The sequence below is a fragment of the Castor canadensis genome, chromosome 7 (genome assembly GCF_047511655.1).
Source record: "Castor canadensis chromosome 7, mCasCan1.hap1v2, whole genome shotgun sequence".
Taxonomy (NCBI): Eukaryota; Metazoa; Chordata; class Mammalia; order Rodentia; family Castoridae; genus Castor; species Castor canadensis.
The window spans coordinates 25,197,151-25,211,504 of record NC_133392.1 but is presented as its reverse complement, the minus strand read 5'-3'; the positions used below and the strand labels follow the sequence as shown (position 1 = coordinate 25,211,504).

Genomic DNA, 14,354 nt, shown 5'->3' with positions numbered 1-14,354 from the left:
TGCCCGAGCTCACTCCCCGCCCCGCCCCCACTGCTCTCACTAACAGGCACACAAGCGCGTGTAAACGCTCGCGCACAGAGCCGCAGCCCCCGTGCATCCAGCCGCCCCCAGTAACCAGCTCAGCCCGGTACCCCCACCCTGAGGCTCCCTCCCTCTAGCCCCAGAGCACCCCTGGCACCCCTCCTTCCAACCTGCGCGCACGCACGAGCACGCACGCACTCCCCGCGCCCCCGCACCGGGCGGGGGCGCAGGCCTGGGGGGTGGTGGCGGCGGGGAGCCCCGAACCCAGAGGTGGGACCATCCCGGGCTTGGCTTCCGCGCGCTTTCTCTCCACGCGGTGGCCCTGGGCTCTTCCTTCAGCTGTCTCTCGAACAGTTGGCGCAGAAAACACTTTACTCCTCCTCCTCCCCGGAGACCCCTCTACGTCCCCACGAGCCATCTCCTGGTCCCCAGAACAAGCCGGAACAGTACACCCCCAAACACTGCAAGAAGCCGCTCCCAACTCCTCGGCGGGAGCGGGTTGGAGGCTGAATTTCGGAGAGACTCGGGATTCGGGTCTGTTGCCAGCCCCTCCTCCTGGAGCCAGCTTTATTTTCATATTTTAAAAGAGAATTTTCTTACTATCTTTTAACACTCCTTTCTACAAAATTTCTGGAAGGAAGTCAGTGGGGGAGATTTGGGGAAATATTATTTTAACAACAACATCAACAAAAAGCACCGAAGGAGCATTTATTAATTTTCCTTGGCTTTTGGAATCATCCTCTGGACGAGAGAGCAAGCGAGCGAGCGAGAAGGGGGAAGAGTGCAGAGGACCGGTGAGGCGCGCCAGCCGGAGCCACCTCCTTCCCGGCCACCCCCTCCCCACTCCCCCGACACACTCACTCGTTCGCTCGCCGGCGCGCGCACACCCCCCGCGCCGGACCCGCACCTCGGCGGGCGCCACACACTCGGCAGCCCGAGCCGCGGTAGCCGCAGCGGGATGGAGGCGGCGCGCAACGAGCGCCCCACAGGCTGGCCGGGGGCGCCCCTCGCCCGGACCGGGCTTCTACTTCTGTTGACGTGGGTCCTCGCCGGCGCCGAGATCACTTGGGGCACCACGGGCAGTCCCGGGCGCCTCACGGCACCGGCTTCGCGGCCACCGGCATTGCCTGGTCTCCTGCCGCGGGCAGTGGCAAACCAGTGGTCGGAGGAGCTGGCGACGGCTGCCGCCGCGCTGAGGCGCCGGCCGGGACCAGAGCTGTTGCCCCAGCCGAGCGGTGGGGAGATGCAGGTTGAAGCCCAGGGAACGTCGCCTGAAGGCGCGTGGTGGGTCCCGGGCATCCCAGCTCCTGGGAAACCTGGCGGCGTGAGGAGGAGTCGCCGGGCGCAGCCCCCCAGCGCTCTTGAGCGCGGGGACGCCCGGGCTACCGCTCCCGCCGATGGTTCCAAAGGAAGCCGTCCTCTGGCCAAGGGTTCCCGGGAGGAAGTGAAGGCGCCGCGGACTGGGGGATCGACGACCGAGGAGCTCCGGTTGCCCAGCACCTCATTCGCGCTCACCGGGGACTCGGCCCACAACCAAGCCATGGTGCACTGGTCGGGACACAACAGCAGCGTGAGTACCCACCTGGCGCGGATCTCCTTCTCCTTCTCCTGACAGTAAGGGGAAATCGGGGAGCAGGGGCGAGGGACATATAGTTGCTCAGGGGTCCAGGCAGAGATCAGGAGCGCCTCTCCACTTTCAGAGAGAGGTTTGTCTGGCACCCCCCGCCCTCCAGGCCCCCAACAGGTTAGCGGAGTTTGTTGTAAGATGGTGTGTGCGTTTGTTTATTGGAGACCCTACAATTGGGGCGCCTGGGGGGGAGAGGAAGATGGGGTGTCTTAAAGATGAGCGGTGAAGGGGTCTGCTGTCACTTTCTCCCATTCTCGGGTTGGAGAGTCAGTTTTCCTGGTGGTGTGTATGTGTGTGTGTGTGTGTGTGTGTGTGTGTGTGTGTGTGTGTGTATTCCTGAGTGAGAACGCGGGCTGATGTGGAGGAGTAGCTGGACAAACTGACAGATTGCTGCGACTTCCCGGGATCCCCTCACCCCCACTCATCGCGGGAAAGGGAGCCCGGGAGATTGAGGCCACTTGGACTCCTGCTCGCCTTGGTGTCGCTGCGTTTCTCTCCAGGCGCATGGTCTGTTAGCTCCGGCCGGTGGCGGGGCCAAGTCGGCCGAAGCCGGCCCAAGCCTTGGCATGCAGGTAACCATGCAGCTGGACAGGCAGCTGTCCAGGAAGGCAGTAAAAAAAAAAAAAGTTTAAAGCATGAAGCGAAGTTCAACTCCTCCACACCACTCGCTCCCATGCGTGCACAAGCATGCCTAAGTCTCAGGGCAGAAAACTCTCTTTGGCCACTGTGTCTTTCTGCACAAACCTATCCCCAGTGGGGTTTCTGCCCATCTCTCGGCCCCATTCTCCCCGCCGTCTGGGTCCCCCAGATGCTGCTGTACAGAGAGGTGGCGCCGTTGAGCTCGCTCGGCAGCTCGGGCTCTCGGGACTGGGGTGTTGGGCTGTGAGCATGGTCTGCCTGGGCAGCTGCAGCGGCTGGCAGCATGTGCCCAAGGGGACTCTCTCCATCTCTCAGCCACCCAGCGCTGTGCAGCCACGTCAAGGAAAGGCAGGCTCCTACAATCTCCAGCACTACATTCCCTCCCACGGTCCCTATTCCAGCCAGTCTTGCAAAATCCTTCCCTCTTGTCTGGCTCTCAGGTTCAGATTATAGCCTGGTGTTGGGCAAAGCAAGAGCTCCAGGCAGAGAATCATGGTTTCCTGTACAGCAGCTTTGGGGACTCACTGGAAGGGAAAGCCCCGCCCCCTTTGTGTGTCTCTTCATGACCCGCGTTTGATAAGATTTCCTTGGGAAATGTTACCTTGTTTTAAACAGAGCCTGGAAGAGGAGGAGGGGTGTTCACAGGGGTGGGGAGTGAATACCAGGTAAGCCAGGGGTTCGAAGAGCACAGCAAACAAGGCGTACCGAAGTGCAGATTTCTTGATTCTTAGCAATGCACAGCCTAGGTTCTAATGCTGGCTAGGTTGGAAGGAATAGGGTCCAGCTCCTGGGCATCTTGGTTGCTGGCTTCATCTGCTTTCCATGAAGACCCCCACAGACTCGGACTGGACAGCTGTGAGCTTGGGAGCTGGGCAGTGTACACTTTTGCAGGGCTGGGTGACTGAAGACTTCCAAGTCCCTAGAAGATGTGTGTGAGTGTGGAGAGAGAGAGAGAGAGAGAGAGAGAGAGAGAGAGAGAGAGAGAGAGAGAGAGAGAAAGAGAGAGAGAACTAAATTCTGAGAGCAACTTCCTTTCAGTTCCATAATCAATAATTAGGAATTGTGTGTTCTCATTTTTACTTGGTGAGAAGGATGGATAGGATGTGTGGAAGTGAATGTATCCTAGGAGGGAGGAGAAAGTGAGGTTCTTACAGGCTTTATTACCTCCACATTTGGACAATGTAAATTCACTCAGAGTTTCTTAGGTTTCTGCTTTTGAGGATCATTTTTAAGTGTTGACAAGTCCTTGAGATGGGATTTTAGAGAGAAAATGCTCCCTACAAATAGTAGTTAAATGCGCATGGTCTTCTCTGCCCATTTTAAGGGCAGCTGAGCAGCAAAGGAAGTAAGGGGCAGCCTGACTTGTGCTCTCTGGGGAAAGGGCTCTAATCAAACAGGGCCAAAGGGCCTGGGCAGTGGACTAGTTGGGAGATGAGATTTGAGTCATCCATGAACAGCTCCAGGGAACTAATTGGCTGTTTTCTTGGCCTGCCTCACTCCCCAACAAGGGTAAAGCAGCCCATGTGAGCTCAGGGCACATCCTGTCCCCTCCTCAGTGCACAGACTGCTTTGTTAGCCCCTATGCTGCACCTGCCTCTTTTGACCACATTTTGTTGGCAGCACCAGGGAGAGAGGTGTCCTTGATTGTTAGGTCTGGGATGTTCTTTAAAGAAGGGACTCTGAAGAACAGCTGAGAATCATCCTCACAGTAGTCCCCAGTAGGGTAGGGTTTTTTCCTCTCCTCCCTCTTTCTTGACAGCAGGAAGAGGTGAGTAGTGATGAGGATCCTGGTACATCAGGAAGATCCCTTTGCCATTGTTTCAAAGTACAGGGAGATGTCACAAACCAGAGAACTCAGGGCCTAGCACCAGGCTCTTTTGGCCTGGAAAAAGAACTCCTGTCTTTGCTTCTGAAGTGTTAAACACATTTTTCTTTAAGGAGGCCAGCAGCTTCAGTTTTAGCAGAGTTTGGGCTTTTTTGCTCTTCTCCCAATATGCCTTTGGTGAACTTTGTTATTTGTCATGAGTTCCCTGATGGGAGAGAATTTTTAATCACTCATATAACTGAAAATTGAACTCTTGTTCTGTCAGAGCTCACAGTCAGTCACCTGGAGCTGATCATCCTTCTTCCATCCCAGTTGGGTCAGCGTGTGCCCCAGGAGCAGGAGGAGATGCTTGTTCAAGGCTTGGGGCAGGGGCTTGCTTTGGTCCCAGGACTAGGGTGAGTTGGCTTGGGAGGCAGTGAAGAAGGTGTCCAACAGGCTTGAGGCAGTAGGAAGCAAGAAGGGGAGAAGGTCTGGGTTCCATCTCTGACAGTGTTGCCCAGCTACTTGGTGTTCTGGGTGGTGGGAGGTGACAGTGAGTAGACTTGGCCTTGGGGCCTCTACTCTGGAGGAGATTTGCCATTGTTCTCTCTCACCACTTGTCTCCAGCTGGGATTCTGGTGATTAATGGGTTAGAGCGTGTTTCACAAACACCCGGGGGACTCCAGTCTCCGTGGCTTACAGGGAAACAGAAAAACACATTATTCTGTCCTTTTCCTTCAAATGGAGGAAGAAGCCTTCTTGCTTGTTCAGTGAGTTGGCAGATGGCCCCGAGGAGTGGAAAGTTGTGAAGGCACAGCCCATTCCTTTGCACCCCCTCCTTCTTGGTTGAGTTAACTCTTGATGGGCCCCCTTAGATTGGGTACCATGTCTCCCCAGCAGCTCACTCGAAGCAGCACTGATGTACAAACCACTGCTCCTGCAGTGTAATCTGCTTGGAATGACTTGCCAGGTAGTTTTCAGTTAATGTGCCCAACACTGCACCAGGGTGAAGAGCAATGGGGAGATGTTGGTCATTTCAGCTTCTTGTTAGACCACCCTTGCTGGAGCATGCTAGGAGGTATGGCACACAGATTCCTCCAGGCAGAATTTCCTACCTTAACTAATGCAACTGGACTGTGCTCTAAATATTTACTACTAATGTGCAAAATAGTGACAGATTTGATCAGATTAATTGTATTTCACTCACTGGAGCATCTAATTGTGGCTCCCAAACAGATTTTTCAAATAGCTTTTGGCTGGATTGCTTAGTCTTCATCGTCCCCGCTTACAGTCCCTATGTCACAATATCTTAATGTGTTTTGCCTTCTCTGAGGCTTAATAAAGAAGCTTGCCACAGAAGCCATTCTTCAGGGGTTTGCCAAAAAAAATCTGTTTTTAATTAATATTACAAGGAGCGCCATCTCACTTGAGATGTAGCTGGGAAATGCATGGGGACACAACAGCACTAATAGCTCTTGGTCACTGTCTGCCAGAGGGCTGGTGAGGAGAGGAGGGGCTGGACAAGGCTGCTTGTCTGCTCTGTGTTTCCTCTGTCGGGTAGTCTACAGGCTCTGATTTGCATCTCAGATCCTGCAGTGATTTCCAAGGTGATCAGAAGTTGCAAACTCCTTCATTGGAAAACATGATTTAATAGTTGTGCAGTGGTTGGAACTTGCTTTGTGGTTGACAAGGAAGGAATGTTGGGAAGTAGCTCTTCTTCTCTTGTGCTTAAGGGAAAGGGGTTAGTGACTCTGGTGGCAAAAAGGCTCAAGAGGTTCATACCTTGGACTATTTAAATCTGTTGCCATTGGAGGAGTTCTGAGACTGGAGATCTGTGGCCCCTGAGTCATTCCATAAGGAACAGAGAGGAGCAACAAATCCAGATATAAGCTGTGGGAAGACTGACTGAAGGCTGGTGGTTTATCCATAGTTAGGTGCAGACAGGCAAGTCACCTGAGGATTATAGATTGTGCTTTCTCCCTACCTGTTGATTTCCTGCTTTCTGCCTTTCTTTGGTGACTTGGCTGGCTTGAGACACTTCATTCACAGGGAGAAAATGTCAAAAGATCATTCTGTAGCAAGTTTGGGAGAAAAGAGACCTTGCAGAGGAGGAGGTGGAAAAATACAGAAATGTGAGTGTCAAGCACCTTCTTGATAAGCAGAACTGGCTTTGTGGCACGAAGGGAACTTGGCTAAGTTTATTCTCCTGATGTGGGTGGCTGGGTCCTGACTTTGTTGGTAGCCAGTGGAGATGAAAAGTGCTCTGCTTCATACATCATAGGCAATTAATGATGTTTGAGTACATGGGAAAATGAGTGACAGTCTCAAGTTTCATGAAGCACACAGGCTACAAAGGAATTAGAATTCATAGCCTGGGATTTGTCTGATTTCCTAGCTTGAGTGGATCTGATATGTCTACTGTTCTAACTTGAGTACCTTTGGCATCTTGAATTCAAAGTCCTTGGGCCTAGCATTCAAGTCCCTTCATCATTATGCCCTAGGTCTACTTCTTGAACTTTGGAATTGATAGCTCCCTGATCAAGTCCTCCACTGACTTCTCCATTGTCCCAAGCGCCCTCCTGCTTGATGCCAATTCTTTGCTCTCCATGTCTCCTCTACTTGGGTTATCTGTCTTCCTCTATATATTTGCAACCATTATTTAGTTCAAGACTCAAACACGGGGTTCTAGGAAAACTCCCCAGGAAGGTTTAATTCCCCTTTTTATAGCATTTACAAACTGCGCCACATGTTTGATCATTTTTTAGTTTAGTACTTGGTTATTTTAATCTTGTATCCTTTAGTGTTTTAAGGGTGAGGGATGAAATAGTTAAATCAGAATTCCCTTTCTCCAGTTGTGACTTCTGCACTTCTCACGTGTGCCTTGCAGCGTGTGGCACAGAGTGTGACATGTACCTCAGTAACATTGAGATGCCATGGGAAGCCAGACTGTGCCTTATCCATGGGGGAAGGGAGAGAAGAGGAAATCATATTTGCCCCACGATGACAAGCATGTTAGCACTGTCTCTTAATAACTTTGAATTTCTGCACTTGATTTATGGTTTCATATGTGAATTTTAATATAAGATTCAGAAAGATCTTTAGCTCATTTAGTAAGAGGATAGAAATGAGGACAAGTCAGTGATTCTGGCTTCTTCTCATGTGTCTCAGAGGTGAGACAGACACACACATAGGAAATCAGGCCACTTGCTGAGCGATGTCTGTGTATGTGGCATTGTTCTGGGCCCTGGCGTTTGGTAGGGGTGTGATGGAGAGGTGATAAACAAGGATACAACAGCGGTTGCCTCAAGGTCCTTCTAATATGCTTTGGATGTGAGTCTGCTGTTCTGTGAAGTTAAATAACACATGACAACAAGACAGATGTCACAGGTGATATGTGGTTAATTGTCAAGTGATCGTTTGAGGCTATGGCTCAGAGGAGAGAGGATCGCTGTGGGAGATACTACAGGCATCTTAGAGTCACAGAATGTCAAGGCTGGAAGTGCACTTGGGAATTATCTTCATCAAATCTTTCAGCATAGATATGAGGGGTGAGGCTCAGATAGCAACCTGGCACCCAACAGCTGGACCCCAGCTGTTCTTTTCTTTCCTCTTCAAACCTGTTTTTTCCCCTTTGTCCTTTGGGTTAATAGAGCATTTTCCTTCCAAGAAGGTTCACATGCTTTCACTCAGGTGAAATTGGGTGCTGCCCATTTTATAGGTAGGTTAGACTGAGGCTTCGGATGGCTATATACTAGGCTAAGAATAGATTCTTTCCTTCTATTGCAGGGCTGGGTCTAGTAGCCACCTGCCCATCCACTGCAGTGGCTGCAGACAATAAATAATAAGCTCCTTAACATTGGGTGAGCTGTATCTTACAAACCATTTTTATGGGGGCCTCTGTGAGTCACCTGGTTATTTGAATTAGTGAGTGAATCAAGCCTAGTTGCATCACTGAAAATGCTTTTCTCATTTGTTTTAATCAGTGTAGTTTGAGTTTAATTATTTATGGAAATGTTCTTTATACACTAATAAATGTATAAATTTGGAAAAAGTAATGGAGTCTAGGAACTTCATGAATGCACAAATAGATTTTTGCTATTCAGTTCATGTTGAGGAGAAGATGAAACTATTCCTTATGGGTTGAGATGAGAGGAACCCACAGCACACAGCAGGGCTATTGGTCAATAAAACTGTGCCCATGGCTAAGTAGGGGCTTGTGACTTGGTACACACTGGAGAAAAACCTAGCTTAAGGGAAAAACTGAAGACGGAGCTATGTAACATAATTGTGGATTCTACAACTTGTGTGTATGATGTTATTGAGCATGCCTCTACAGTGTAACTTACATAGTTTATGACATGTGTGAATTCATGATTGTGCAGGCTTCTTTAGGATGTAATGACAATGATAGACTGGAAATGTGAAAATGGATTCTGGAGCTGGTGCCTGGGTTTAAATCCTGCCTCTGCCTCCGAACAGCTGTGTGATATTAGGCAAATTGTTACCCTCTCTTTTCTGTCTTTTCATCTGTAAAAACAGGTAAGATAACAAAACCTTTCACTTTGGGCTAGTGTGAGGACTGTGACTGAGACTAAAGTTCCTGGCCCATATGTAGGAAGCCCTTGAGACCTGTTCCTGTTGGTTTATTGTTTCTACATCTGGAGGGACCTTCTTTTGGTTTTCAGATTGAACTATTGAAGCAGAGGGAACCCCCTTCCTCTGTAGTGACCCAAAGTTCTCTAGGTTGCCAGTGGCAAAGTCTTCCTGGCACCTAAGCATCAGCCTCCTCCCATAGTCCTGTGCTCACTCATGTGAGTCTCTGTGATGTCTCTTTTGTGTAGTGCTGACATGGACTATGGGGGAATGACCAGGGGTTGGCTTCTTGAAACTCATATCTGAATTTGTAGTAGAAATGGTTAGAAGCAGATTGCTTTGGACTGGGTTAAAGATTACACTCATTAATGGTGAATATGTTGAACAATTCTCCAGGGCTTTCATTGCATGGAGGGTTAAGGGGACCAAAGAAATGAAGAGAAGCTTCTCTTTTGAGCATTGATGATGATACCTCACAGGGAATCATGGGAGACAAGTGAGTCAAGTGTGTACCTTTAAGAAAACAGGAGAACACTGGGCTTCTGGGGTGGTTGGCAAGCAGACCCCAGAGTATTGAAGACTTGTCTATAGTGAAGTCATGGGATGGGCCTTGATGCTCCATCTTTCTTCTCCTAGCTCTATCTTTGTGCCTGATATGAAGGGGAATATAGGTGGTTGGAACTCTCTGGAGAATATCTGAAGCCTCTTTCTCAGAAGGATCACACTGGCCAAATCCACAAATTAATCCGTAGTGATGTATACCCATTGAGTTCTAAGCTTCCATTCGAGTTTTGCTTTCACCCTGTTGACCAAGAATGGAGCTTGAGATCACTACACAGACACTAGAGGGAGTGTTGCCCTGGGAAAGAAGTGAAAATAAATAGGATGAAATAATGGAAAACTGTTGTACCAGGAACTGTTCCAAAGGAGGGAAGATGAGAAGTGCTTTGTGTGCAAGCTGGTTTGGTGATCCATGGCTGAGTACTTGATTGGCAGTAGGGCAGTTCAGTCCTGGTTGTTGGTCATCCTGCCTCTTCCTACCAAAAAGAGAAATGGATGTTTTGTACAAATAGCCCATTCAGCAGTCAGATATTCAGCCTATTGGTGACTGAACTAAAGCTCTACAAACAGATTTGGATGAGTAAATGCTCAGACTTGGTTCTCCTATTTCCTCTGCATTTTCTTCTTTATGACCCCACATTTTCTTATGTATAGTGATCAGTCAATAGAAGTATATTGAGGTGAATAGAATAAATACTTTCCTAAATTTTTAACCCTGCCTAGGTGAAGAGTGAGTGTCTTGGGGATGAGGACAAGTCTGGCTTGCTCTAGCTGGGGTCTGGGGTTTATACTTCTGGTATATCACTGCTGTCTCTCTGTGCTTCTCAGGTTCCACATGCCTGATTTAGTCTTCTCTAAAGTCTTTTTGGCCACAACGGTGAAGTAAGCAGATTCTCACCCAGATGATTTAAATCAAGTTAAAGATTACACTGCTGCATAAGAAATGAACCTTTAAAAAAAAAAAAGATGTGCTTTCAGTGGGAGAGGGAGAACAATGACTCAGTGGAACATTTTTTTCATGACTAGAAGAGTTGCCCAAGCAGCCATATCTGGTTGTGACTGTATATGATCATATGCATGGGTGCATGTGTGTGAACTTGTCTATGAGAGTTTTGAGGTCATAATACTTGAGAAACAGAAGATTGTTTTCAGGGTGATGGAGGAAGAGGAGATTGTTGGACGCAAAGGAGTTGCTCATCTCACATGTTTCTTTCAGTATTATTTAGTCTGGAAAGCCAACTTTTGCTTGGAGGATTTCTCAAAAGTCTGAAACAGCGACCTTGAACAATTTCTGTGTCTTAGTTTCCACTGGCTACAAAATAAGGATAATACCAGACTTGCAAGTTTGTTGTGAATCTTAGGGATGACACATAGAACTTGTCTAGCACAGTGGACTACTTTATTGGCTAAGAATTTTAGGTCTCATTATCCAATCAGATGGGAATGGGATAGGTCAAGTGTTTTCTTTTGTAGCAGATCTCTTGGTACTCTGCCCATTTCCTGAACACTTTCTATTTCTCTATGGGGTTGACTTCCAACTACCAGAAACAGGAATCATTTTCCCAACAACTTTCTTTGGCCCTTGAAGCTTGCTTTGACCATACAAGGCAGAGAGTAGAGCCTTGTCAAAGAGTAGGGAGATGCTACCTCTCAATGACTGCCGAAGTTGTGGACAAATACCCAGCTCCTTTGCCTTTTGGGATGGGCTAATTCTGAGGCTGTTTTTCTATATTGTTACCAGAGTCCCTAGAGGGATTCAGCTCTACTTGCCTGCCATGGTAACTTGCTAACTTTTTTTTGTCTGTCTTTCATTTCATCTGTTCCTACTTTGTTTCCCCCCTTCCCTATCAGTTTTCCTTAGATCACCTTCTAAATAAACTGCTTAAATTCACATCTTTGTTTCAAAATATGTTTCTGGAAGAACCTTAACTAAAATACTTTAGTTATTTCCAAGTCTTCTAGTTTTTCTTCTCTAAAGAAACAGAGCCGATAGTAGATTGGTATAGACTTGCTGTAAAGATTGTCTTATGCATTATGATGGTTGAGAAGTAAAAAATCTGTAGTTGGAAAGCTAGAAGCCCAGAAGAGATTAAGGTATAGTTCTATTCTGAGCCCAGAAGGCCTGAGGAACAGGAGAGATGATTGTGTAAATTCTAGATTGAGTCCAAGTCCAGAGGCAAAAGAGGACTGATGTCCCAGATCAACAGTGAGGCAGAAAGAAATAATGCTTTCTTACTCAGCCTTTTATTCTATTTGGGCCTTTAATGGATTGGATGAGGCCCACCCATATTGGGGAAGGCAATTTGCATTATTTAGTGTACTGATTCAAAAGCTAACCATATCCGGAAACACAGACATGGATAGAATGATGTTCAATCAAATAGCAACCACCTAAATTGACATATAAAATTATCCATTACACCAAATCAGAAATTTTTTCTCATATTATTAAAGTCCTATTTTGCACACTTCCATAGTGATCTCTGGGAATGCTGAGGAAGATGCAATTGCAGGCCCTGGTTCTGAAATGGTCTTCCCTTCGAGTTGACACCAGCAGAAGAAAGGAGCCCAACCCAAGTTTTATTGAATTGGCAGGAGCATAGCTTTGGGGTTTCTAGTAAGGGGATATGAATCTTCAAATTAGTTTTCCGTACCATTTCTCAGAGCTGAGGTGCTCTCCTTCCTCAAGGACATGTGCTTGATTTCACAATGCCAAAGTCTCCCTGATATTTGCACCTTTACCTGTTGGCAGGTGATGTCCTGCCTCTTAGATGACATAAAATTTTGGCAGGGAGCAGCTGAGCTTACACTTGGTATCTTCTTATCTAGGATAACATCAGTGAAGGGCATCATGAATAGAAAGTTGGAAAGAAGAATTGGTCTCAAGATTAGTAATTTCTGAGCCAGACTCACACCCTGTAATCTTAGCTACTCAGGAGACTGAGATTAGGAGGATCACGTTTTGAAGCCAGTTTAGTCAAATAGTTCACATGACCCTATCTTGAAAAAAATGCCATCACAAACATGGGATGGACTTTTCTTTATTAAAAACAGGGGTGCTGGTGGAGTGGCTACATCTTGAGGTGTAAACCCTGAGTTCAAACCCTAGTACCACAAAAAAAGAAATTTTGGATCCTGATTTATATTAACTGTATTCAGTAAGTTACCGCTGAAAATGGAGACCCTTCCAGGTGTAGAAGCTTAGTCTCAGAGAGAGGAGAGAGATAGAAATATATATATATATCTCAGCAAGAGAGAGAGAGAAGGAGAGATTAAATGGGCATGTTATTAGTAAAGAGAGGGTCTGGAACTGTGATTTTTAAAAACTGGGAATTCTTTTTCCAAGCACAAAATGGTTGGTCTCACCTTAAGCAGATGTATTTTCACAGATTCATTCAGTAATTTGTTTGCTTAGTGCAGTGCTAATTAAGTTGTTTTGCTTTTTTTGGATTTTGTTTCCTTATCTATGAAATGGAAGAGTTGTATAAATTGGTGCAGGCCCATCTCACCTCCAGCTAGAGGCACTATTAGGTCAGTCACTTATATATTGTGATATGGGGACAATCATGATTGTTCCTGTTATGTCACAGTTTAATGATACACAAAATGCACATGCAAAGCATTTTGAGAATAGGATGACACAAACTCCAGGCATCAGTTTACCTTACCTTTCCTTCATTCCTTAAGGCTCTGTTAGATCCATCAACAACCGATTTGAGACCATGTACAGCACCCGCCTTCTGCCTTCTCACAGTTAAATGAAACACTTCCACTAACACATACATTAAAAACCCCATGAGTTCTTATTCTAGGCGTGATGCATATTTATTTTGAGTCACATCCGATATAATAAAATTCCCAGGTGGGAATGTAATTTGATGTTTAAAAACATTTGTTCCAGAACTTGACCTGTACTGATAGCTGTGCAATTGATATATCATATATCCTTATGTTCTTTTAGATAATGGGAAATATTTGGGAACTACTCATCATGCACCTTGTAATGCAGCATGTGCAAAAGCCATTTGATATACCTGATTTGATATACCTGGCACCCCAAAAGCTTATGTTTTTATGTGTGGGAAACATCTATTGAACAGAGATGGTAGAGAATGACGCAGGAGAGCATATGTGCTAATTTAAGCATATTTAGGAAATAATTTGATTGTAATCAAGACCCTAGCACATTAAAAGTAATAAAAATGTTAAAATGATTATGGTTACTTTTTATATTTCCAGAAATATCTAGTAGCATAAATGAAAATAGATGCCATTCTATATCACTAAACCTGTGTCACTTGACAAGGTGTGTTCTGACATTTGAGGTCAAATAGATTATCCTGTGTTGTGACATTTGCACAGAACTCTGTCATATCAGCATGGGTTATAACTTTCTTGGAGAGCTTTCTGTTTTACCTTGTGTTTGTACTTGCTTTATTTTCCTTATAGACAAAGGAAACATCTGCTTTTTCTCCACAGCATTAAGTCATTCTAGCTTTTTAGCTGGGTGTTCTAATTTGTACTGACTTCTTTCTTTTATTTTTGTTATTAACTGTGTAACAAATAGGTTTCAAAATGATATTTGCATACTTTGTACCTTAATCATATTCACCCCCTCTCTTACCTCCTTCCCTTCTCCCACTGGTCATCTCTCTCCCCAAATAGACCCCCTTCTACTTTCATGTCTTTAAAAAAAATCTATATTCCACGTACAAAACATGATTTTCATCTTCCAGAGTCTGGCTTATTTTCCTTAACATTATGATCTCTAGTTCCATCCATTTTCCTGCAGATAATCTGATTTTGTTCTTCTTTATGGCTGAATAATACTCCATTGTGTATATCTATCACATTTTCTTCATCTGTTGATGGGCACCTAGACTGATTCCATGAGCTGGCTACTGTGAATAGTGCTGTGATAAACATGGGTGCATAGGTATCTCTATCATATGAGTGCAGTTGTGATCAGTCAGCTCCAGTTGCCCTTTATCTTTTGAGAAAAGGTGATGGTTGTGAGAATAAGGGATTGAGATTTGGGCTGTTTATTCTGAAGCATTTTGGCAGCAAAAGCTAGTGATATAGCAGGGAAAATCAAGAGAACTTGAATGA

The 14,354-nt window shown here is 46.2% G+C and overlaps 1 protein-coding gene across 2 annotated transcripts in view; it reads left to right on the top strand.

The window, feature by feature from the left end:
* Positions 1–278: 278 nt before the first annotated feature.
* Positions 279–14,354, top strand: part of Sorcs3 (sortilin related VPS10 domain containing receptor 3) — a 601,718-nt gene continuing 587,642 nt past the window's right edge. For both annotated transcript variants that reach the window (XM_074078350.1, XM_074078349.1), the window contains exon 1: positions 279–1,591. In XM_074078350.1, the coding sequence (XP_073934451.1) occupies positions 980–1,591 (612 nt within the window). In that variant the 5' untranslated portion in view covers positions 279–979. The remainder of the gene's footprint in view (positions 1,592–14,354) is intronic.